At 45.1% G+C, this 26,915-nt stretch overlaps 1 protein-coding gene across 2 annotated transcripts; it reads left to right on the top strand.

Annotated features, from left to right (window-relative positions):
* Positions 1 to 462: 462 nt before the first annotated feature.
* Positions 463 to 25,052, top strand: bcat1 (branched chain amino-acid transaminase 1, cytosolic). Of its 2 annotated transcripts, none has more exons than XM_029742477.1 (11): positions 463 to 604; positions 5,496 to 5,552; positions 10,213 to 10,413; positions 11,336 to 11,446; positions 12,974 to 13,093; positions 13,281 to 13,441; positions 17,434 to 17,576; positions 18,056 to 18,141; positions 20,835 to 20,975; positions 21,544 to 21,618; positions 23,884 to 25,052. In XM_029742477.1, the coding sequence occupies exons 1-11, from the start codon at positions 557 to 559 to the stop codon at positions 23,920 to 23,922; spliced, it is 1,182 nt and encodes a 393-aa protein (XP_029598337.1). In that variant the 5' UTR covers positions 463 to 556; the 3' UTR covers positions 23,923 to 25,052. The 2 variants fall into 2 exon arrangements, with proteins under 2 accessions (XP_029598337.1, XP_029598336.1); XM_029742476.1 differs by lacking the exon at positions 463 to 604 and adding an exon at positions 4,357 to 4,541.
* Positions 25,053 to 26,915: the final 1,863 nt, after the last annotated feature.

Genomic DNA, 26,915 nt, shown 5'->3' with positions numbered 1-26,915 from the left:
TCTATTAAGGTATCTTTACCTTTATTCAACTATAAGAATTGAGTTCTTGTTCTACTACTGCTGCCCTGCCCTGTGTTCTTTCGTATCTTTAGCTAATAAAGAGACTGCACCGTGTCTTTTGATTAGAATAGAATAGAGCTGAGCTAACGTTGAAGAATAGAATATCGTGTCAACTAATGCCAAATCCATGTACCTATTTTGCAGTAGACGTGCTGTGATCCAATTTAAACAGCACACCTCAACGTAAGCTAATGGATAACTTTCAAAGTGTTACTGTTTATATCAATACAAACATGGTTCTGATGTCTGTGAGATATTACAATTGATCATTGCCAGGGTTCTGCATGGAGAAATGTGTTCTAAGAGTGAAGAAAGGTTAGGTCACATCATTTCATCAGAGAAAGCTTATAGTCTAGTGACAATCTACACCAAAAGTCCATGAACTGGTTGGAATATCTTTTGTACAATACAAGTTCAAATCTCTCTCTCTCTCTCTCCCTCTCTCTCTCTCTCTCTCTCTCTCACTCTCTCTGACAAAGTCTGTCTCTTCAGACCCATGCTTAACATGAACCGTATGTCCAAGTCTGCAGAGAGAGCCTGCCCGGTAAGAACACACACAGAGAGCACATAAAACTTTATCATACCAACTAAAGTACAATAATAATAGTTAGATACACTGTATTACATACATCATGTACACTGAATAATGAAACACTGTTAACACTTTCCACAACATATTTTTTATTGAATGTTCTGTCCTCATTCATGCTCTCTCTCTCGCTCTTCCTGTCTGTGTCTTTTGAGACGACTGTGCATCATTTAGCATCAACAATAGTATGCTTTATTGTAGTTGGCTTTGATAAACTTAGGGTAATACATGCATGGAAGACAATATACATTTAATATATAAATGAGAGAAGAACAGTAAGTGAAAAGCCATAAACAGCAGGGACAATCCAGGGAGGAAAACCTGTTTGGTTGTATACTACAATGCATATTATATACTGAACACAAATATAAACGCAACATGCAACAATTTCAAAGATTTTAATGAGTTACGTTCATATAAGAATATCAGTCTAAAATTAGGCCCTAATCTGTGGGTTTTACATGACTGGGAACACAGATATGCATCTGTTGGTCACAGATACATTTAAAGAAAAAGGTAGGGGCGTGGATCAGAAAACTAGTTAGTGTCTGGTGTGACCACCATTAGCCTCATGCGGCGCTCCACATCTCCTTCGCATTGAGTTGATCAGGCTGTTGATTGTGGCCTGTGGACTGTTGTCCCACTCCCCTTCAACGGCTGTGCGAAGTTGCTGTATATTGACGGGACCTGGAACACGCTGTCATAGAGGTCGCTTCAGAGCATCCCAAACATGCTCAATGGGTGACATGTCTGGTGAGTATGCAGGCCATGGAAGAACTGGGACATGTTCAGCTTCCAGGAATTGTGTACAGTGGTGGATGAATGGCACGACAATGGGCCTCAGGATCTCGTCACAGTATCTCTGTGCATTCAAATTGGAAGCGGCTTATGGTAGAGAAACAAACATACAATTTTCTGGCAACAGCTCTGGTGGACATTCCTGCAGTCAGCATGCCAATTGCACACGCCCTCAAAACTTGTGTGACCGAACTGCACCTTTTAGAGTGGCCTTTTATTGTCTCCAGCACAAGGTGCACCTGTGTAATGATCATGCTCTTTAATCAACTTCTTGATATGCCACACCTGTCAGGTGGATGGATTATTTTGGCAAAGGAGAAATGCTCACTAACAGGAATGTAAACAAATTTGTACACAAAATTTGGGAGAAATATGTTTTTTGTGTGTATGGAAAATGTCTGTGATTATTTATATCAGCTCATGAAACATGGGACCAACACTTTACATGTTACGTTTATATTTATGTTCAATGGTACAACCTACCTCTGTACACATATAGTCAGGTCCAAAATTATTGGCAACCTTGATAAAGATGAGCTAAAAAGATTGTATAAAATAAAAAATACAAATACTGAGCTACATTGCATGCATATTTTTGGGGGAAATTATATTATTTTATTCTAATACAATTGCTGAGAGAAAGAGATTTTGTTTAACGAGTCAACTTTTTTTCTAAAATAGATAGGGGTACAAATTATTGGCACCTCTGCTTCCGATATACTGTACTTCACCTTGTAAGAATAATGGCACCGAGCCTTTTTCTAAAATATTTTATGAGATTGGAGAACACATTTGGAGGGATCTTAAACCATTCCTCCATACAGAATGTTTCCCAGTATCCTTTGTCTGCACTTATGGACCGCTCCATTCAATTCCAACCACATGTTTTCAATGGGGTCCAAGTCCAGAGAATGAGATGGCAATTGCAAAATGTTGATTTTGTGGTCAATTAACCATTTCTTTGTGGATTTTGATGGGCTGCGGCCAAGTTTAGGCCTCCTGGGAGAGGCAAACAGGTTTTTGGCTAAAATGTCCTGGCACTGGATAAATGACATGATGCCATTGCCCTCAGCTCTATCGTTGTTTGTTGTGTCATCAGCAAACTTGATATTTGAGTTGGAGTCGTGCGTGGCCACGCAGTCATGGGTGACCCATGGAGTACAGAAGAGGGCTAAGCACACACCCCTGGGGGGCCCCCGTGTTGAGGATCAGCGTGGCGGAGAAGTTGTTGCCTCCCCTCACCACCTGGGGTCGGCCCGACAGGAAGTCCAAGACCCAGTTGCACAGGAATACATATAAATATATGGATGCACGATGGCCGTGCGGCATTGTCAAGATGCAATAGATGGTATAAAATACAGTATGAGATGAGTAATGTAGGATATGTAAACAATATTAAAGTGACATTATTCAAAGTGACTAGTGATACCTTTATTAAATCCATTTATTAAAGTGGCCAGTGATTTGAGTCTGTATGTTGGCCTTGAGATATAACCTGTTTTTCAGTCGGTCGCAGCTTTGATGCACCTGTACTGACCTCGCCTTCTGGATGATAGCAGGGTGAACAGGCAGTGGTTCGGGTGGTTGTTGTCCTTGATTATCTTTTTGTCCTTCCTGTGACTTCGGGTGGTGTAGGTGTACTGGAGGGCAGGTAGTTTGCCAACTGGAGATGCATTGTGCAGGCTGCACTACCCTCTGGAGAGCCTTGCAGTTGAGGGCGGTGCAGTTGCCGTACCAGGCGGTGATACAGCCAGACAGGATGCTCTCGATTGTGCATCTGTAAAAGTTTGTGAGGGTTTTAGGTGACAAGCCAAATTTCTTCAGCATCCTGAGGTTGAAGAGGCGCTGTTGCGTCTTCTTCACCACGCTGTCTGTGTGGGTGAACCATTTCAGTTTGTCCGTGATGTGTATGCCGAGGAACTTCAAACTTTCCACCTTCTCCACTACTGTCCCGTCAATGTAGATAGGGGGGTGCTCCCCTTGCTGTTTCCTGAAGTCCACGATCATCTCCCTTGTTTTGACGTTGAGTGAGAGGTTATTTTCCTGACACCACACACTGAGGGCCCTCACCTCCTCCCTGTAAGCTATCTTGTCGTTGTTGGTAATCAAGCCTACCATTGTAGTGTCGTCTGCAAACTTGATGATTGAGTTGAAGACGTGCATGGCCACGCAGTCATGGGTGAACAGGGAGTACAGGAGAGGGCTGAGAACGCACCCTTGTGGGGCCCCAGTATTGAGGATCAGGGGGGTGATGTTGTTACCTACCTTCACCACCTGGGGACAGCCTGTCAGAAAGTCCAGGACCCAGTTGCCCAGGGAGGGATCGAGACCCAGGGTCTCAAGCTTAATGATGAGTTTAGAGGGTACTATGGTGTTGAACAGCATTTTTACATAGGAGACCAGTTGGAAGTAAGCTACTGTAGCAAAAAGGACATATGCTATATATCCACATGAGCTTCTATATGTAACCGATGTGAAATGGCTAGTTAGTTAGCGGTGGTGCGTGCTAATAGCGTTTCATTCGGTGACGTCACTCTCTCTGAGACTTGAAGTAGGGTTTCCCCTTGCGTTGCAAGGGCCGTGGCTCTTGTGGCGCGATGGGTAACGATGCTTCGGTGGGTGTCAGTTGTTGATGTGTGCAAGGGTCCCTGGTTCGAGCCCGGGTTGGGGCGAAGAGAGGGACAGAACCTACACTGTTACATATAGATAACCTTCTGGAAAATCTATGACAACCCTGCTTGAGAAAGCCGTCTGGTTAAGCCTTATAATGTGATTGTCCCATGTGTGTGAGGGTTTATGCATGACCGCCTGTCCACAATAACATTTGTCCCACATAATGTTAGAAACCAAAAAGTGGCCAGCAAGTCACACATTACACATTTGCAACGAAAACCAATGTTGTGGTTGGCCCAGGCACCTAGATCTAACATTATACAATGGGCTTGATAGCGAACAAATGTTTAATCTGTAAGCGGTTTAGGTAGGAGAGTGTGTTGGTGACATAGAGAGAGCGCGCGTCTTCGGTTGTGTATGAGTCATCATGGCGAGTTCTACAGCCGTCCCCTCATCAGCAGCGAACGCTCCATCTCTCAAGGTAAATGTCCTCTTCCCGGTAACCGAAAAACGGTCATGCTGGATGTCCTCGCCACTGCTAACCTATACGTTATCGTTGCCTATTTCGGTAAATGACGGGATAAGAATTCTTGACGCAGGTCACGTTCAGTAAACACTAAACCGCGTACGACCGACAAAGATAGGAGGATTGCAATTCAATACACTTGTTTCAACTGCGCCTGTTATGTTTTTTGATATACCGATTAAAAAAATGATTTAACATATCTATATTGCTTTGACCTATGTGTTTTGAGATGGCAGCTGTAGCATATGACGACACATTTTATATAACTGCATCACGCCGACGGAATGTTCTGTTATTCCTCTGTTGCTTTTATAAACCAGCTTGTCTATTACAGTAGCCTGTTTTTATAGGCTGCCTACCAATGGCTCATAATAACTATGAGGGGTAATCAGTGACGTTATTTCACAGTATTTACTGCATGGTCACATGTTAAAATAGCTTAAATTATAGAATAGAAATCAACCACAATTATTATTACTATTATGCCTGTTATTATTATATGATTAGCCCTTTGCTTGTGGGGTAATGGTAGCCTAATGTAAATGTAAGCCTTCAGTTCACCTGGCGACAGACTATCGTCTTTCTGCAGGTAAAATGATCTCCTGTGCTGTGCTGAGCAGAGCAGGGAATTTAACTCTCACACAAGCCCTCACAGACAATACCTAGTCCTATCCTCATTCAATTTACCTCCGCAAACCTCACTGTTCTTTCCAACAACCCCATCTCTCCCTGCTCCCCATCCCATGCTGTTACAAATTATAATTTTTGAATAACTAACCCTGTTATTCTCTCATTGTCTAAATACACTACCTGAGTGTGAATGTTTTAATAAGCTTAGGCTTATATGTAGTTGATTACATCCTATGTAACGTTGTCATCTATGTAAAGTTGTTTACAATGTCCTCCCAGGGCTCTGGTAATGTATCCACCAGTAACGGCATGGAAGACAGTGTCCACAGCTTCAAGGTAACATTTTAATCATTTACCCTGTGGTATAATGTGTATAGCAATGAGCATTATTCTGTGTAACACATTGTGATCACTGCCTCATTCATTACAAGTGTGTGCAAAGGCACGTTGTACCGCAATGGTATTTTAATGTGGAACAGTTCAGATATTGCACATACTGCTACATTAGTAATTTATATTGCATGTAAACTGCATTCACAAGACATTTAAAGTTTGTCGGTGTATGGCAAACTGGAGACGCCATTCCCTCCAACTGCCCATTTCAGTGTGGTGAATCAGATGAATCACTTGCCTTCAGTGAGGAGCCCAGCTGCACCATCTTGATGTTTCCTGGATATGATTCTGATATTCATAAAACCTCCCCTGGTTGTCAATCAAAAGGTCCAGATCACACCAACAGCATGGAAACCTCCCCCCACCCACATGGCTCTCCTAATGCCTCTCAGTCCGGTAGATCAAAAAAAAAACACACATCCCCCTACAAAAACAGTGATAAGTCCGACCTCAGCAAAACTGAGTGAAAGAAATCCACCTGAGATCCTGAGATGTTCATTTATAGATCCATGGTGGTTAACCCCTTCTGGGCCCCTCGTTTGGCTTGTGCTCCCCAGACCCCTGTGCTAACCACCTACTCAATGTTGTGACCCTTTGTGGCCCTCAGAGAGGTAGAGAGAGAGGAGGATGGGGGCCCAAGTCTACCCAGGAGGTCCTGTGTCGTCTCTGCGGAGAATCCACTTTCCCAGATCACCCTAAGCACCACCTGTCAATCAGGCTGTGACCTGTGATCTGCCACTTGCTTTAGCTCTGATTTACTCTGCTCTCTAATGTTGCACAGGGAGGAGACAGCCAGGCAGGCGGCAGTAGCAGGTGGTGATTAGGAGAAATAGAGGGGGAGAGAAAAGGTTGGAGAGAAAAGGGGTGAGAGCGAGAAAGAGAGAGAATTGTCATTGGCTGTGCAGGACCATTTTAAGACATGGACACTGCTATAGACCATTTTAAGACTTGGACACTGCTATAGACCATTTTAAGACTTGGACACTGCTATAGACCATTTTAAGACTTGGGCATTCAGGGCTGGATTAAGCCTATAATTCATTTATCAATGTCTGAGAAAATGGCCTCATATAGATGCTACAGACTCATAATTGCATCAGGTCTGTAGTCTTGAACTACTGTACGAGCACCTCTGAAATACTGTATCTGAGCCTAGCTTGTGTACGCTATACACCCCCGTGTTGTTACTGTACACACTAGTAGGAATCTGACTCCTGTTTTGTGACCCACCTGAGCTGGATGTAGAGGATTTATAGTTTGGTAATCCCTGACCAACGGAGCATGTGATGTTACGCCGAACCTGGATTACTTGAAACTCATTCACCTTACACAGCTAAATCGTGCTCACTTGTGTTTTTACATTAGGGAACAGAGTTTTCAGGATCTCTGTAATGGGCCTATCTCAGATTCTTCACAGCAGGTCAGAAGGGATTTGTCATGCAACGCACTTCTTAAAAGATGTGTGTGAATTCTGAACTAATGAGAAGATATAGTCATCAGAAACTATACTGTATTTTATCTAATTTTATCACACTGAAGTTTTATAATATCAATCTATGAGATTCATGGCTGGATAAGTAAATTGAGATGTTAGGCCGAAACATTGGTAACCAATGCTGTAGTCAGTGATGTGTGACTGTGAGAAAGAGAGAGAGTATTCTGACAGTGCTCTCTCAGACTGTTGGCCAGCACTACCCCTCTGTAATCTGAAATTGCGCAATGCTGCAACAGGTCTGCGTTTACACATGCAGACAATTCTGATCTTTTTTACTCTAATTGGTCTTATGACCAATTCCATCAGATCTTTTCACGTGATACCTTTTTCATAGCTGATTGGTCAAAAGACCAATTAGTGAGAAAAAGATCAGAATTGGGCTGCCTGTGTAAACGTAGCCCAGGAAGGGTAGATCTGAGACAGGCCTAATCCAGACAGGCACTGAGAGCAGCCAACCACAGCAGAGCATTTGCCTTTAGCTACTGATCTAGACTAAGTTTGATATTTACCCCCACCCTCATGGTTAATGTTATGATTAGGGGAGAGTTATCTGATCCGAGAACTGTGGTAAAGGCAACTCCCACACTGAGAGCAGTTGTGTCAGGTGTCCTCTGTGGTTGTGTTTGTTTATTGAGTGGCTCATGTTCTTAGAAGTTAAAAGCCTGGAGTGTCCTCTACTGGCCAGCGGGAGAATTGCAGAACTATGAAGCGCCTGATTAGATACAGTGCATTTGGAAAGTATTCAGGCCCCTTGACTTTTTCCATATTTTGTTACGTTACAGCCCTATTCTAAAATTGATTCAATTGTTTTTTCCCCCTCATCAATCCACACATAATCCATAATCCATAATCCACAATCCACCCCATAATGACAAAGCAAAAACAGGTTTTTAGACATTTTTGCAAAAGTATAAAAAAATACAACACTGAAATATGACATTTACGTACGTAATCACACCCTTTACTCAGTACTTTGTTGAAGCACTTTTGGCAGCGATTACAGCCTTGAGTCTTCTTGAGTATGACGCTACAAGCCTGGCAGACCTGACTCTCTCCAGATATACTGTCCCCTTCCATACAGCCAGCTGGGTTCTCAGTACATCGCGCAGACAGGAATAAAGAACTCTCTGGGAAAAAGAAAGGCGGTGGTGTATGTTTCATGATTAACTACTCATGGTGTGATTGTGATAATGTACAGGAACTCAAGTCCTTTTGTTCACCTGACCTAGAATATCTCACCAATAAATGCCGACCGTATTACCTCCCGAGAGAATTATCTTCGGTTATAGTCACAGCAGTGTATATTCCCCCTCAAGCCGATACCACGACGGCCCTCAAGGAACTACATTGGACTTAAGGCAAACTGGAAACCACATATCCTGAGGCCACATTTATTGTAGCTGGGGATTTTAACAAAGCAATTTGAGGAAAACACTACCGAAGTTCTATCAACACATTGCCTGTAGTACTCACGCTACAAAACTCTCGACCATTGGCAACAAGGTCCTCCCCTGCCCTCCCTTCGGCAAATCAAATCACGACTCCATTCTGCTCCTCCCTTCCTATAGGCAGAAACTCAAACAGGAAGTACCCGTGCTAAGGTCTATTCAAAGCTGGTATGACCAATCAGAATCCATGCTTCAAGATTGTTTTGATCACGCGGACTGGGATATGTTCCGGGTTGCCTCTGAGAATAACATTGACATATACACAGACACAGTGACTGAGTTCATCAGGAAGTGTATAGGGGATGTTGTTCAAACTGTGACTATTAAAACCTACCCTAACCAAAAACTATGGATAGATGGCAGCATTCGCGCAAAACTGAAAGCTAAACACCTTCTTGCCCACTTTGAGGACAACAAAGTGCCACCAACGCGGCCCATTCCCAAGGACTTTGGGCTCTCGTTCTCCATGGCCGACGTGAGTAAGACAATTCTTCCGGACCAGACGGAATCCCTAGCCGCGTCCTCAGAGCATGCGCAGACCAGCTGGCTGGAGTGTTTACGGATATATTCAATCTCTCCCTATCTCAGTCTGCTGTCCACACTTGCTTCAAAATGTCCACCATTGTTCCTGTACCCAAGAAAGCAAAGGTAACTGAACTAAATGACTATCGCCCTGTAGCACTCACTTCTGTCATCATGAAGTGCTTTGAGAGGCTTCGTTAAGGATCATATCACCTCAACCTTACCTGACACCCTAGACCCACTATAAATTTGCGTACCACCCCAACAGATCCACAGATGATGTAATCGCTGTTGCACTGCACACTGCCCGATCTCATTTGGACAAGAGGAATACCTATGTAAGAATGCTGTTAATTTATTATAGCTCAGCCTTCAACACCATAGTACCCTCCAAGCTCATCATTAAGCTCGGGCCCTGTGTCTGAACCCCGCCCTTTGCAACTGGGTCCTGGACTTCCTGATGGGCCGCCCCCAGGTGGTGAAGGTAGGAAACAACACCTCCACACTGATCCTCACTACTGGGGCCCCACAAGGGTGCATGTTCAGCCCCCTTCTGTACTCCCTGTTTAACCTTGACTGCATGGCCACCTCAATCATCAAGTTTGCAGACGACACAACAGTAGTAGGCCTGATTGCCAATGATGACGAGACATCCTACAGGGAGGAGGTGAGGGCGCTGGCGGAGTGGTGCCAGGAAAATAACCTCTACCTCAACGTCAACAAAAACGAAGGCGCTAATCGTGGACTTCAGGAGACAACAGAGAGAGCACGACCCTATACACATCGACGGAGCCACAGTGGAGAAGGTGAAAAACATCAAGTTCCTCGGCGTACACATCACTGACAATCTGAAATGGTCCGCCCACACAGACAGTGTGGTGAAGAAGGCTCAACTGCGAAATTCGGCTTGGCCCCTAAGCCCCTCACAAACATTTACAGATGTACAATTGAGAGCATCCTGTCGGGCTGCATCACCGCCTGGTATGGAAACTGCACCACCCTCAACCTGCACCTGCCCTCCAGGACACCTACAACACTTACAGCACCCGATGACATACAATGACATACAGTATATTACACCTAAAGCAGTGTGTATAATGAGTTTACTTCTAAACCATGTCCTCTATATTCCCCCCAGGCGGCTGATCTGGTCATTGAGCTGTCCCAGACCCACAAGGCCAAACCTGACCTGACCAATCTGGTGTTTGGAACTGTGTTCTCTGACCACATGTTGACCATAGAGTGGACCAGCAATGGAGGCTGGCAGAAACCTCACATCAAGCCCTTTGGTAACCTGTCTTTCCACCCGGCCTGCTCAGCCATGCACTACGCTGTGCAGGTAGGAAACACCACCTTGTTAGGCCTTGTTAGAAAGTTAAAGTGTCTCACGCTCACGCTGTCCATTCTTGCTGCCCACCTGACAGTGATGAAGACAACAGTGGAAATATGTTGGTGGATTGTTTAGTTTTTTATGTATTTATTTTGTACTAAAATTACTTAGGCAATCTATATGTATTTGAAATATGTCTAATGACATTCATTCATTTAAGGATATGACAAAGCAGCAGGAGGCAAAGTTAAAGGTGCAAAATCAGATGCAGATTTATTCAATTATAGTGTTCGAAAATTAAGGATGGCAGAAATATTTACAAAACATTTGCGAAACGACTGTCAAAACAAACAAAAAGTCTGAAAACGTCCCAAATGAAAAGGAATAGGCTTAAATTGGCATTTCTAGCTAATATAACGTACTTGGCACAGGAGGGGTTTAACAGGCTATAACCAGCCTACCAATGAGCAATTCCAACACTGGTAAAAATGTACAGGTCAGCATCTAAGGTCTGTATAGGACCTTCCCCATGGTCGTCACATCTTACAGCCCCAATTTTAGTGTCTTCAATCAGGAAACAGACTGTGCTGCTGAGATGCTGAGAGTTTGTGTTGAGAGCTTAAGATGAATGTACTATACTTTAATTGTAGCTCTAATAAGAATAGGCACAGCTAGGACAGCGAGGACAGCTAGGACAGCTGAAGGACAGTGGATTGGACATAAATGGCCAACCCATGTACGCTCATATGTACTGGAACTTACTATCACACACACATAGATTCAGGAAGCCAATTTCCCATTCTGCTCCTCATTCATTACATTTACATTTTATTATATTCACTCTGTTCAGAGAATGACTAGAGGTCAGTGGTTCTCTCCTGTCTGCCAGTCTTAACCCCTGTCTCTTTCCTCTCCTCTGTTCTGTGGTCAGTTGTTTGAAGGTATGAAGGCATACCGAGATACTGATGACAAAGTGCGTCTCTTCAGACCCATGCTCAACATGAACCGTATGGCCAAGTCTGCAGAGAGGGCCTGCCTGCCGGTAAGAACACATACAGGCTATGGTACTATACAGCACAAGCCTACAGCCTGGAAAAGAATACTCTATTATTCTGAACAAAAAGCTTATTTCTATCAAAATTACATCCCTGTTAGTGAGCATTTCTCCCTTGCCAAGGTATTCCATCCATCTGACAGATGTAGCATATCAAGAAGCTGATTAAACAACATGATCATTATGCAGGTGAACCTTGTGCTGGGGGCAATTAAAGGCCACTCTAAAGTGTATGTATCAAGTTTTATGGGAGCGTGCAATTGGCATGCTGACTGCACTAATGCCCACCAGAGCTGTTCCCAGAGAATTTAATGTAAATTTTTTTCTACCATAAGCCGCCTCCAACATTGTTTTAGAGAATTTGGCAGTGCGTCCAACCGCCCTCACAACCGCAGACCACATGTATGGCGTCATGTGGGCGAGTGGTTTGCTGACATCAACATTGTGAACAGAGTGCCCCATGGTGGCTGTGGGGTTACGGTATGGGTAGACATAAGCTACGGACAACGAACACAATTGCATTTTATCGATGGCCATTTTAATGCACAGAGATACCGAGACGAGAACCTGAGGCCCATTGTCGTGCCATTCATCTAACGCAATCACATCATGTTTCAACATCATAATGCACGGCTCCATGTCACAAGGATCTGTACACCATTCCTGGAAGCTGAAAATATCCCAGTTCTTCCATGGCCTGCATACTGACCAGACATGTCACCCATTGAGCATGTTTGGGATGCTCTGGATTGATGTATACGACAATGTGTTCCAGTTTCCGCCAATATTCAGAAACTTCACACAGCCATTGAAGAGGAAGGGGACAACATTCCACAGACCACAGTCAACAGCCTGATCAACTAACTCTATGTTAAGGAGATGTGTCGCGCTGCATGAGGCAAATGGTGGTCACACCAGATACTGACTGGTTTTCTGATCCACGCCCTTACCTTTTTTTAAAAATGTATCTGTGACCAACAGATGCATATCTGTATTCCCAGTCATGTGAAATCCATAGATTAGGGCCCAATTCGTTTTTATCAATTGACTAATTTCCTTATATGAACTGTGACTCAGAAAAATCTTTGACATTTTTGCATGTTGCGTTTCTAGTTGTGTTCAGTATAGATACAGTGTCTCGTATCTACAGTGTATCATATCATGTACAGTACAAGACTGGAACAATGTTCCCCAGTACATCAACATGTTTGTCTCTGATCAAAATTAAAAAATAATAATAATTGCAATTGTCTTTTCCTACTAGTACTGACTTCGCAGATAACCTTTTAATTGAGAAAAACTTACTACGACTGTGGTATGTGGTTGCCTCACTTAGCTATCTTAAGATAAATGCACTAACTGTACGTCACTCTGGATAAGAGCCTGCTAAAGTACTTTTTATAGTGTCTGCTGCAGTCACTGAATTGTCTGTTTGTTCATATTTTTGTCCCATTTCTCCTTTCCCGGCTCAACCTTTCATTTGTCCTCGCTCCCTTTCCCCCCTCCCTCCTCCAGGCCTTTGACAGGGCAGAGTTGGTAGAGTGTATCAGGAGGCTGGTACAGGTGGATCGGGAGTGGGTACCCCAGTCAGACTCTGCCAGTCTCTACATCCGACCCACCTTCCTGGGTACTGAGGTGAGGAGATGACCAACCAACCACTCTCTGTCTCCTTCTGTGAGGGACTGTCTCATTCACTCTCATATGCTGTGACAGGGCAACCTTCCCCTATACTTGTTGGTGAAGTAGTAATCATTAATTAGTGAATAGCTCAAGAGTATGTCAACTATTGACGTGTGTGTGTGTGGCCTGTGTCCCTTTCTAGCCATCTCTAGGAGTGAAGAAGCCGTCCCGTGCTCTGCTTTATGTGATCCTGAGTCCTGTTGGTTCCTATTTCAGTACAGGAGCTAAGTCTGTCTCTCTCTGGGCCGACTCCAAATACATCAGAGCCTGGAGAGGAGGGACGGGAGACTGTAAGATGGGAGGGTAAGAGGAGGGACTGGAGACTGTAAGATGGGAGGGTTAGAGGAGGGACTGGAGACTGTAAGATGGGAGGGTTAGAGGAGGGACGGGAGACTGTAAGATGGGAGGGTTAGAGGAGGGACTGGAGACTGTAAGATGGGAGGGTAAGAGGAGGGACGGGAGACTGTAAGATGGGAGGGTAAGAGGAGGGACTGGAGACTGTAAGATGGGAGGGTTAGAGGAGGGACTGGAGACTGTAAGATGGGAGGGTAAGAGGAGGGACTGGAGACTGTAAGATGGGAGGGTTAGAGGAGGGACTGGAGACTGTAAGATGGAAGGGTTAGAGGAGGGACAGGAGACTGTAAGATGGGAGGGTTAGAGGAGGGACAGGATGGGAGGGTTAGAGGAGGGACTGGAGACTGTAAGATGGGAGGGTTAGAGGAGGGACTGGAGACTGTAAGATGGGAGGGTTAGAGGAGGGACTGGAGACTGTAAGATGGGAGGGTTAGAGGAGGGACTGGAGACTGTAAGATGGGAGGGTTAGAGGAGGGACTGGAGACTGTAAGATGGGAGGGTAAGAGGAGGGACGGGAGACTGTAAGATGGGAGGGTAAGAGGAGGGACTGGAGACTGTAAGATGGGAGGGTTAGAGGAGGGACTGGAGACTGTAAGATGGGAGGGTTAGAGGAGGGACTGGAGACTGTAAGATGGAAGGGTTAGAGGAGGGACTGGAGACTGTAAGATGGGAGGGTTAGAGGAAGGACTGGAGACTGTAAGATGGAAGGGTTAGAGGAGGGACTGGAGACTGTAAGATGGAAGGGTTAGAGGAGGGACTGGAGACTGTAAGATGGGAGGGTTAGAGGAGGGACTGGAGACTGTAAGATGGGAGGGTTAGAGGAGGGACTGGAGACTGTAAGATGGGAGGGTTAGAGGACGGACTGGAGACTGTAAGATGGGAGGGTTAGAGGACGGACTGGAGACTGTAAGATGGGAGGGTTAGAGGAGGGACTGGAGACTGTAAGATGGAAGGGTTAGAGGAGGGACTGGAGACTGTAAGATGGGAGGGTTAGAGGAGGGACTGGAGACTGTAAGATGGAAGGGTTAGAGGAGGGACTGGAGATTGTAAGATGGGAGGGTTAGAGGAGGGACTGGAGACTGTAAGATGGGAGGGTTAGAGGAGGGACTGGAGACTGTAAGATGGGAGGGTTAGAGGAGGGACTGGAGACTGTAAGATGGGAGGGTTAGAGGACGGACTGGAGACTGTAAGATGGGAGGGTTAGAGGAGGGACTGGAGACTGTAAGATGGGAGGGTTAGAGGAGGGACTGGAGACTGTAAGATGGGAGGGTTAGAGGACGGACTGGAGACTGTAAGATGGGAGGGTTAGAGGAGGGACTGGAGACTGTAAGATGGGAGGGTAAGAGGAGGGACTGGAGACTGTAAGATGGGAGGGTAAGAGGAGGGACTGGAGACTGTAAGATGGGAGGGTTAGAGGAGGGACTGGAGACTGTAAGATGGGAGGGTTAGAGGACGGACTGGAGACTGAAAGATGGAAGGGTTAGAGGAGGGACTGGAGACTGTAAGATGGGAGGGTTAGAGGAGGGACTGGAGACTGTAAGATGGGAGGGTTAGAGGACGGACTCGAGACTGTAAGATGGGAGGGTTAGAGGAGGGACTGGAGACTGTAAGATGGGAGGGTTAGAGGAGGGACTGGAGACTGTAAGATGGGAGGGTAAGAGGAGGGACGGGAGACTGGAAGATGGGAGGGTAAGAGGAGGGACTGGAGACTGTAAGATGGGAGGGTTAGAGGAGGGACTGGAGACTGTAAGATGGGAGGGTAAGAGGAGGGACTGGAGACTGTAAGATGGGAGGGTTAGAGGAGGGACTGGAGACTGTAAGATGGAAGGGTTAGAGGAGGGACAGGAGACTGTAAGATGGGAGGGTTAGAGGAGGGACAGGATGGGAGGGTTAGAGGAGGGACTGGAGACTGTAAGATGGGAGGGTTAGAGGAGGGACTGGAGACTGTAAGATGGGAGGGTTAGAGGAGGGACTGGAGACTGTAAGATGGGAGGGTTAGAGGAGGGACTGGAGACTGTAAGATGGGAGGGTTAGAGGAGGGACTGGAGACTGTAAGATGGGAGGGTAAGAGGAGGGACGGGAGACTGTAAGATGGGAGGGTAAGAGGAGGGACTGGAGACTGTAAGATGGGAGGGTTAGAGGAGGGACTGGAGACTGTAAGATGGGAGGGTTAGAGGAGGGACTGGAGACTGTAAGATGGAAGGGTTAGAGGAGGGACTGGAGACTGTAAGATGGGAGGGTTAGAGGAAGGACTGGAGACTGTAAGATGGAAGGGTTAGAGGAGGGACTGGAGACTGTAAGATGGAAGGGTTAGAGGAGGGACTGGAGACTGTAAGATGGGAGGGTTAGAGGAGGGACTGGAGACTGTAAGATGGGAGGGTTAGAGGAGGGACTGGAGACTGTAAGATGGGAGGGTTAGAGGACGGACTGGAGACTGTAAGATGGGAGGGTTAGAGGACGGACTGGAGACTGTAAGATGGGAGGGTTAGAGGAGGGACTGGAGACTGTAAGATGGAAGGGTTAGAGGAGGGACTGGAGACTGTAAGATGGGAGGGTTAGAGGAGGGACTGGAGACTGTAAGATGGAAGGGTTAGAGGAGGGACTGGAGATTATAAGATGGGAGGGTTAGAGGAGGGACTGGAGACTGTAAGATGGGAGGGTTAGAGGAGGGACTGGAGACTGTAAGATGGGAGGGTTAGAGGAGGGACTGGAGACTGTAAGATGGGAGGGTTAGAGGACGGACTGGAGACTGTAAGATGGGAGGGTTAGAGGAGGGACTGGAGACTGTAAGATGGGAGGGTTAGAGGAGGGACTGGAGACTGTAAGATGGGAGGGTTAGAGGACGGACTGGAGACTGTAAGATGGGAGGGTTAGAGGAGGGACTGGAGACTGTAAGATGGGAGGGTAAGAGGAGGGACTGGAGACTGTAAGATGGGAGGGTAAGAGGAGGGACTGGAGACTGTAAGATGGGAGGGTTAGAGGAGGGACTGGAGACTGTAAGATGGGAGGGTTAGAGGACGGACTGGAGACTGAAAGATGGAAGGGTTAGAGGAGGGACTGGAGACTGTAAGATGGGAGGGTTAGAGGAGGGACTGGAGACTGTAAGATGGGAGGGTTAGAGGACGGACTGGAGACTGTAAGATGGGAGGGTTAGAGGAGGGACTGGAGACTGTAAGATGGGAGGGTTAGAGGAGGGACTGGAGACTGTAAGATGGGAGGGTTAGAGGAGGGACTGGAGACTAAGACGGGAGGGTTAGAGGAGGGACTGGAGACTGTAAGATGGGAGGGTAAGAGGAGGGACTGGAGACTGTAAGATGGGAGGGTTAGAGGAGGGACTGGAGACTGTAAGATGGGAGGGTTAGAGGAGGGACTGGAGACTGTAAGATGGGAGGGTTAGAGGAGGGACTGGAGACTGTAAGATGGGAGGCTTAGAGGAAGGACTGGAGACCGTAAGATGGGAGGTTTAGAGGAGGGACTGGAGACTGTAAGATGGGAGGTTTAGAGGAGGGACTGGAGACTGTAAAATGGGAGGTTTAGAGGAAGGACTGGAGACTGTAAAATGGGAGGTTTAGAGGAGGGACTGGAGACTGTAAGATGGGAGGGTAAAGAGACAGAGGCTATGTTCCAATATCTAGACATGGCAGTATTCTTTTGAGATGCAGTAAAAATGCTTGCTTTGCAATGTGTGGCACTAATTTATCCTGACCCTAATATCCCCACCCTGCCAACAGTACTAATACAGCTTTAAATCAGATTCAACTCTAAAGAGCTTTGGATTTCATTGTGACACCATTTATGTACAGTACACAATAGCGGCCCACGCTAGGTTACTATAACGAACGGAACAGTGCCAAATCATTTGGATTACGACACATGGAATTTAAATGTAAACTGACAACTCTCGTTTGTGGATTAAAATGAACACGGTGAGTTGTTTACAGGAACTATGGAGCGTCTATCTACGCCCAGTATGAAGCAGTGGATTATGGGTGCCAGCAGGTCCTCTGGCTGTACGGAGACGACCATCAAATCACAGAGGTCGGAACCATGAACATGTTCCTCTTCTGGAATAATGAGAATGGAGGTAATCATGATCACTTTCAGTGTCATGGCCAATGAGATTAGCGATAATAACTTTGCTTTACTAGGGCTATTGCAGTTGGACAAGACCAAAGGAAATACAGGTCGCGTTCCCACGCTCAGACATTCCATGAATCAACCAATGGTTGCATGCCACATAATTGCTAGAACATATGACGTGGTTAGCTAATACTTAAAATACCTATCCAGGCATTGTAAGATCTGGCATGCGTCAGGAATGTCTGAGCAGGGGAACACGACCATCCTCTTCTGGATTGGTTGATATGGACATAATATTACTGAACTGGAAACTTTGTGTCTGATTGTACAACGGGGTGTATATCACAGCAGCTGCGGTCTTACATAGCCAGTGCTGTTCTTCACCTCTTCTCTTATCTCTGTAAACTGGGTTCAGATTGGATATTCCATTGACATAATATGACCTGTTTAATTCATTTGTGCATCCAACGTTTTTCTCTCCAGAGGAGGAGCTGGCGACGCCCCCTCTGGATGGAATAATCCTACCTGGGATCACGCGGCAGAGCATCCTGGAACTCACCAGGAAATGGGTATGAGAGAGAATTATATACAGTACATTCAGAATGTATTCAGACCCTTGACTTTTTCCCACATTTTGTTACGTTTCAGCCTTATTCTAAAATTAAATCGTTTTTCCTCCTCATTAATCTACACACAGTATCCCATAATGAAAAAGCAATTTTTGTTAGCTATCTTCTGTATCCCACCCCTACCGTGTCACAGCACAACTGATTGGCTCAAACGTATTAAGAAGGAAAGAAGTTCCACAAATTAACTTTTAACAAGGTGCACCTGTTAATTGAAATGGATTCCAGGTGACTACATCATGAAGCTGGTTGAGAGAGTGCATAGCTGTCATCAAGGCAAAGGGTGGCTACTTTGAAGAATCTAAAATATATTTTGATTTGTTTAACACTTTTTTGGTTACTACATGATTCCATGTGTTATTTCATAGTTTTGATGTCCTCACTATTATTCTACAATGTAGAAAATAGTAAAATAAAGAAAAACCCTGGAATGAGTAGGTGTGTCCAAACTTTTGACTGGTACTGTAAATAGAGAGGGTAAGAGGGGGGCAAGTACAATGTGTTCTCTAAGGGTAAGACACAAGATAGTTCAACAACAACACAGGGCACAAGCTAGCCTCTCTAGGGTATGTGGGACGAAATCGTCCCACCTACTCAACAGCCAGTGGAATCCCGTGGCGCGTTATTGAAATACCTTAGAAATGCTATTACTTCAATTTCTCAAACATATGACTATTTTACACCATTTTAAAGACAAGACTCTCGTTAATCTAACCACACTGTCCGATTTCAAAAAGGCTTTACAACGAAAGCAAAACATTAGATTATGTCAGCAGAGTACCCAGCCAGAAATAATCAGACACCCATTTTTCAAGCTAGCATATAATGTCACATAAACCCAAACCACAGCTAAATGCAGCACTAACCTTTGATGATCTTCATCAGATGACAATCCTAGGACATTATGTTATACAATACATGCATGTTTTGTTCAATCAAGTTCATATTTATATCAAAAACCAGCTTTTTACATTAGCATGTGACGTTCAGAACTAGCATACCCACCGCAAACTTCCGCTGAATTTACTAAATTACTCACGATAAACGTTCACAAAAAACATAACAATTATTTTAAGAATTATAGATACAGAACTCCTTTATGTAATCGCTATGTCCGATTTTAAAATAGCTTTTCGGCAAAAGCACATTTTGCAATATTCTGAGTAGATAGCCCAGCCATCACGGCTAGCTAATTTGACACCCACCAAGTTTGGCCCTCACCAAACTCCGATTTACTATTAGAAAAATTTGATTACCTTTGCTGTTCTTTGTCAGAATGCACTCCCAGGACTTCTACTTCAATAACAAATGTTGGTTTGGTTCAAAATAATCCATAGTTATGTTCAAATATCCTCTGTTTTGTTCGTGCGTTCAAGACACTATCCGATGGGTAAAGAAGGGTGATGTGCCCGGCGCGTTTCGTGACAAAAAATGTCTAAATATTCCATTACCGTACTTCGAAGCATGTCAACCGCTGTTTAAAATAAATTTTTATGCCATTTTTCTCGTAAAAAAGCGATAATATTCCGACCGGGAAACCCTGTTTACGTTCAAAGACAGAGAAAATAAAAACATGGTGTCGCCTCATGCACGCGCCTCAGTCTCATTGTCCTCTGACCGACCACTTACCAAATGCGCTAATGTTTTTCAGCCAGGGGCTCCAAAGACATCATTCAGCTTTTTGCCGCCTTCTGAGAGCCTATGGGAGCCGTAGGAAGTGTCACATTACAGCAGAGATCCTCAGTTTTCAATAAAGAGAGTGAAGAAGCCCAAGAAATTGTCAGACAGGCCACTTCCTGTAAGGAATCTTCTCAGGTTTTTGCCTGCCATATGAGTTCTGTTATACTCACAGACACCATTCAAACAGTTTTAGAAACTTTAGGGTGTTTTCTATCCAAAGCCAATAATTATATGCATATTCTAGTTTCTGGGCAGTAGTAATAACCAGATTAAATCGGGTACGTTTTTTATCCGGCCGTGTAAATACTGCCCCCTATCCCTAACAGGCTAGGGGGCAAGAGAGAGATAGAGGGTTGAACTTTCCATGGCACTCGGGGTTTAAGGGAAAGATGGACTTGACACCAGCATGGACATACCAGCAGGGTTGCTTCCATCTGCTACAGGGGCACCGGCACTATACCAGGGGCTACCACTGGCCATTAAACCAGTAGCCTGGTTGCCAGATCAGATACATGTATAGCATGACAAGGAATCTTAGGGGACTTGGCTAAAGCACAGGCAGATTTGGCAACAAAGATACCACACGGGTGTGAGAGAGAGAGAGAAGGGCTCTCCAACCCTGTTCGTGGAGAGCTACCGTCATGTAGGTTTTGACTCCAACCTTAATCTACCGCACCTTATTTGAATCGCTGGTTGATAAACTGAATAAGGTTAGTTACAACTGGGGTTAGAGTGAAAACCTACAGGAGGGTAGCTCTCCAGGAACAGGGTTGGAGAGCCCTGGTATATAGAGAGAGATATGTAGGGAGAGAGAGAACTATTGTGCAGCATGCAGGAAGTCTTCGGCAGAGATGAGAAGCTAAGAGTTTCCAGGAGCCTGCCCTTGTATGAGTTTCATTAGATATATTTTCCTCCTCCTCCACCTCCCTCTCTCTTCATCTACTCACCTCTTCTAGGGGGAGTTTAAGGTGTGTGAGCGGTACCTGACCATGGCAGACCTGCGCTGTGCTCTCGAAGAGAACCGTGTTAAGGAGATGTTTGGCTCTGGTACTGCATGTGTGGTCAGTCCTGTGGGACGCATACTCTACCAGGGAGAGGTACACAACCACAACTCACTACCCTTACAACATCTGAGGGAATGAATGAATGGATGGATGACTGAATGGATGACTGAATGAATGGATGACTGAATGAATGGATGACTGAATGAATGGATGACTGAATGGATGGATGACTGAATGAATGGATGACTGAATGGATGGATGAATGAATGAATGGATGACTGAATGGATGGATGACTGAATGGATGACTGAATGGATGACTGAATGGATGGATGACTGAATGAATGGATGAATGAATGGATGGATGACTGAATGAATGGATGACTGAATGAATGGATGACTGAATGGATGGATGACTGACTGAATGGATGGATGCCTGAATGGATGGATGACTGAATGAATGACTGAATGGATGACTGAATGGATGCATGACTGAATGAATGAATGAATGACTGAATGGATGGATGACCGAATGGAGGAATGAATGACTCCAATCAAGCAATTTCACGTTTATCACTTTGTCATAAACCGCTGAACAGCTACTCCAGAACATAGTATTTTTAAATTTTGTGTGTGTGTGTGTGTGTGTGTGTGTCTCTCTAGAACCTGCATATCCCCTGCCAGGAGGGTTTCCCCCAGCTGGCCTCTAGACTGATGAAGGAGCTCACAGATATACAGGTAAGATCACACCCCACTGGTCACAGACATCAATTCAATGTCTATTCCACACTGGTTCAACGTAATGTAATTCCACCAGTGTGTGGTCAGTGAGACACGTGTAACAGAGGTAGATTGTACTGTAACCTCCTCTCGCGCTATCAAATTGGAACCTTTTCGGAGGCGCAGCTGGCTACGAAGTTGTCAAGTCGGCGGTCACGTGTGTTTGCGAAGCAGTGGATCACTCATTTGAGCCCAGAAAGTGGACAGGGACAGTGACGGAAGCTATACTGTTAGGCAAGCACAGTGTACTTCGTCACGCACGCAACCAAACGCGTACGTATGTATGCAGGCACACACAGCAGATGTGGCCTCTCACCCAGTAACGATAACAGCTGGATGGACGTCAGGGCCTGCCAACTGTCTGACCTAGACTGATGTCATCCTCAGCACACAGTCTATTCCATAGAGATACATACTAGATTCATCTCGATTCTGTCTACTCTGTGTTAGTGTATCGGGGCTGTTTTGTATTAGTAAAGTGTAGTGGGTATTCTGCCCTGCAGCTTGCCACATATCTGTATGTTCTACTCTCCATCGCCTTGGTTAAGAGATGTAAACGGATACCATCCCACTCGCCCTGCCTGCTCACCAGAATATCTGGTGTTAAACTGAGTTGGTAATTCGTTCAGTGTAGATCTTTCTCAGTATCTCTGGCCCTCTTTCTCTCTCTGTCTGGCCGTCTCCCGTTACGTCTGTGGGTTTGTGTTCCTCTCTGCCTCATATCGTTTCACTGTCAGGGCTAGGTCAGGTGATTATCGTTTTCCCTCTAAATCTCCTCATCGCCAAGGCTGTCTGTGAGAGCTTGCGTGTGTCTCTTCTGCCCAATCACTAGTGCTGTGTGTGTGTGTGTGTGTATATCTGTGCGTGTATACCTGTGTGTATCTGTGTGTGTGTGTATATCTGTGCGTGTGTACCTGTGTGTATCTGTGTGTGTGTGTGTATATCTGTGCGTGTGTACCTGTGTGTATCTGTGTGTGTGTGTGTGTGTGTGTGTGTGTGTGTGTGTGTGTATCTGTGCGTGTGTACCTGTGTGTATCTGTGTGTGTGTGTGTGTGTGTGTGTGTGTATCTGTGCGTGTGTACCTGTGTGTATCTGTGTGTGTGTGTGTGTGTGTGTGTATCTGTGCGTGTGTACCCGTGTGTATCTGTGTGTGTGTGTGCGTTTGCGTGCATGCCTGCCCGTGTGTGTAAACCTTATCTGAGTGTATGTGTGGCCCTAGTGATAGCTTCTCCCCCCCTGTAGCTCAATGTGGCGCCGACACACACCCAGACAGAGGAGATAGGAGGAGGTTCATGTAGTAATGGCTGGGCAAGGATAGGAGATAGAGCAGACACACAGTCCTGAAAGCTCTCATTAAGATGCCTGCTGTAATTACACAAACCTAATTACTGTCTCAGCCTTTGCGATCAAAGCCAAGACACCGCAAATGAAGCTGCTTGAGAGAGAGAGAGAGAGAGAGAGAGAGAGAGAGAGAGAGAGAGAGAGAGAGAGAGAGAGAGAGAGAGAGAGAGAGAGAGAGAGAGAGAGAGGAGAGAGAGAGAGAGAGAGAGGAGAGAGAGGGAGGGAGGGAGGGAGGGAGGGAGGGAGGGAGGGAGGGAGGAGAGAGAGAGAGAGCGAAAGAGCGAGAGAGAGAGAGACGGAGGAGCCTAATGAACAATAACATCGACAGAATGTAAAAAAAAACTCCAGCCTGATGTTAAATCTGTTGACATTTAATTTGGATGAGAAACAGAACAGCGTCCCCAAGAAGAAGACATTGGGCACAAACAAACACGTTGTCTAAGACGAGGGGAGCGAGGGATGAGACGAGGGATGAAAGACGGGTTTACTAACACGGCCCTCCGTTTCTCTTTCATGTTAATTAGAAAATGCATTTCTTTTGTTTCTCATCGCGGGTGCTTATTTATTTTCACGACTCCGTCCATTAGAACTAATTTGCAACATGAGACGTAAATAATTGGATTTGTCTCCACGGTTGTCGCAGTTCAGGAACATTCTGTTTTGATTTGGTTGTTGTTTTGTGTGCGGCTGAGTTCGCAAGATTTGCTCGGGATATTTGTTCTTTTTTCTTTTGTGTTTTTGGTTGCACCATTCACTGTGTTGTAGGCAAGGAGTTAAAACAGTTTGCGACTGCTACTGTAATTGTTGGACTGTGTTTTTATGCCTGTTTGACCCCAGTTTAACCTTTGACCTACTGATTACCTTTTCTCTCCTTGGTCACAGTACGGCCGAACCCAGAGTGACTGGTCTGTCCTCGTGTAACCAAGACACAGTGGTGTGGGTATCTGGGACAAGCACACACAAACTGCATACACACACACACACACACACACACACACACACACACACACACACACCAAATAACCAGCCGGCAGTGTAACCTCTATATCAGTACAATCTTGTGTCTGGGTAAACTCTTTTAATGTGCAATAATGTTAGTCAGATTGCAGTATACTGGATGTTCAGTTTGAAGTCCCATAGGTTCAGTAGCAATATTATTCCACTCTAACTCTGCTCAAATTGTGCATGACCTCCCCATTCACACACCCTGCCCTGTCCCGGTGTGGCAGCCCTGCTAAAGGGTTAACTCTAAAATATTACCAGCAGAAGTACCAATGACCAGCAACTAATGTTAAACCACTTTGACTCAATAGACCTTTAAAAGAGTCATGTTACGTATGCAGATGTTATGTATTTCACTATCGTTACATGCAAGTCTGTGTTTGAACCGTGTCGTGCGAAAACTTTCTTTTCTGAATATGGTATTTCTATTTTTAATAGAGGATTTTAGAATTTTATTTTGAACAATTATATACATTTTAAATTGAGCTTAAATGACGGAGCAAGTTTATCGTGGAAAGCACTTGAGTACTGCTAAAAGAGAATGATGAATGAATTAAAAGAACTGGATATTACCCCTGCTATATCAGAGTGAGAGAGATCCCTGACGTCTGAAGCTTGGAACCTAGAGTGGCAGAATGATACACAAACCACTGGTATCAAAGAAAGCACAAGTCGAAGTAGCACTACAAGCAGTAAAATCATTCCACGCCAGTTGCTGTGCACAATCAAGTGTGTGATGCTTAATGTCAAAATGTATGTTATATCTACAACCTGTTGATGGTGACGTCTAATCAAACATAATACTGCCCATTTGTGTAGAGATGTACTATCTTTGATCAATGTCTGTCATTTACTGTAGACCTGTATTGACCTAAATTTACGGTAGACCTTGATTGACCTCTCTCTCTATCTGCACAATATCTGTTTTATGTCAAGTTCTATATATACTTAGATGGAAGAGATATATTTATGTAATCGATGCAATGCGTTGAGTGATACAATATTGCCTATTCTGATGATCCAAATAAATAAATACTCACCAAAACATACGTTTGTGTCTACTGCATTATGTTCAGTACAGTGTGTGTGTGTGTGTGTGTGTGTGTGGTTCTCCAGGGCAGGGCAGGGCCCGTGGTTCTTGGCTGAGCTGCCTCCCAGTGAAAATAGGGCTGTTTGGTGCTGGTTTCAGCCCTGTGCCCTGCGACAGGCTGGTATAGAGCCCAGCCCACATGTCTTACCAACTTACCCCCTGGTACAGCTCCCAGGTCCCAAGGCCTTAGATACAGTACTTTTCCCCTTGCACTGTAGTCCTTTTTAACTGGTTGTTGATCGCATGCAGGACAGGAAACTGTAAACAAATTCCCCAACGTGTGGCGGCTTGCAGGAGAATACTTCTCCTTTCCATCCCGTCTCGTTCTCCCTCTTCTCCCTCTTGACTGAGGATACATCTCATCTCCCTCTATTCTCTCTCTCTCTCTCTTCTCTCTCTTAGTCCTCTCCATCATCTCTTTCTTTTCTCTCCTTCCCCCTCTTTATTGTCACTCTTCTGTTTTCTTCTTTGCCTCCCTGCAGAGTGCCTTGGAGCGAGGAGCTTACACCCACCCACCTCTCTCTCTCTCTCTCTCTCTCGCTCTCTCTCTCTCTCTCCCCACTCTCTCTCTCTCTCTCTCTCTCTCTCTCTCTCTCTCTCTCTCTCTCTCTCGTGGACTGTAGTACGGTATACTGTAGTATTTACAGTTGTGATTTTTTTTCAGACATTACTGTAGTATTTAATATAGTGTTTTTGTTTTATTATCTTTGACATAGAAGTGGAGGCTTTCTCCTTGAGGAAACCTATTGGAGAAATACTAAAAGAAAATGTTCCATAACCTGTAGGTCAGGAGGACTGGGTTCTGAACGGAGAGTGCCGAGGTTTCTCACTTATGGGTGGCACAAATTGGGATATGGTGGCGGGAAATGGGCAAGGTATATGCAAATGAAAAATTATACTATTTACTATAGTGTTTTTTTGTGTGTATTTTTGCAGACTGTAATGTTTTTGTGGACATTACTGTAGTTTTTATTATAGTATTCTCCAGTATACTACAGTATATTACAATATTCTATAGTATGTGTATAGTATAGTAATCTACCGTATACTACAGTTTACTACAGAATTCTATAGTAAGTACTGTAGTATTCTATAGTAAATTGTAGTATTTTTTCATGTGGGTCTCCTGTGGTGTCGTAGCCATACACCCAGGGACAAGCAGGGACCCTGTCCCCCCTCCTCTTCTCCTCCTCTCCTCCTCCTCTTAGCCTGAAGATAAGATGATGTTTTAATTGTCACATCTTATTTAGACAGCAGTGACATTCACTAGGGGACAGCACAGAGCGGAGGGGCGGGCCAGAGTAATCAGAGGAGAGGAGAGAGAGAGAGAGAGAGAGAGAGAGAGAGAGAGAGAGAGAGAGAGAGAGAGAGAGAGAAACCGCTGGCGCCCAGTCATCAAGCAGCTGCAGCAAGAGGAATTTAGCTTTGAGCGCTCCCCCTCCCCTCCCCTCCCCTCCCTCGCTTTTCTCATCTCTGCTCTTTCTCTCCACCACCAGGGCATGATCTGATTTAACAAGCACGACGCTGTCATCTTGAGTTTGTCCAATTTGAAATGCTAATTAGTGAACTCGCAGCCGTTTTGTTTCGCTCGCCGCTGTTGTTTGTCTTCTATTTGTCTTCTCTTTACCCTTTCTCCTTCCCCTCTGCTCTTTCTGAGGCTGGAACTTCAGACTGGTCTGTGTCTGAGACGCAGATAGTGGAGGAAGATGGTATCAGGGTATTTAGGTCATAGCACCATGATGTGGAGTCACACAGGGTCGGGGACAAACAAAGGCGTCATGATTGAGGCAAACAAATGCGTCATGATTGAGGCAAACAGAGG

This window comes from Salmo trutta, chromosome 40, assembly GCF_901001165.1.
Source record: "Salmo trutta chromosome 40, fSalTru1.1, whole genome shotgun sequence".
NCBI classification, from domain to species: domain Eukaryota; kingdom Metazoa; phylum Chordata; class Actinopteri; order Salmoniformes; family Salmonidae; genus Salmo; species Salmo trutta.
The sequence above is the reverse complement of the archived record's forward strand: the minus strand, read 5'-3'. Positions and strand labels throughout refer to the sequence as shown.

What these genes read in the sequence shown, in the direction of transcription:
- bcat1 (XM_029742476.1), top strand. Translation starts at nt 4,488, where the DNA reads ATGGCGAGTTCTACAGCCGTCCCCTCATCAGCAGCGAACGCTCCATCT. An exon ending in CCATGCACTACGCTGTGCAG is followed by an intron (nt 10,414 to 11,335) that starts GTAGGAAACACC and finishes TTCTGTGGTCAG; the next exon opens with TTGTTTGAAGGTATGAAGGC. An exon ending in GGAGACTGTAAGATGGGAGG is followed by an intron (nt 13,442 to 17,433) that starts GTAAGAGGAGGG and finishes AGTTGTTTACAG; the next exon opens with GAACTATGGAGCGTCTATCT.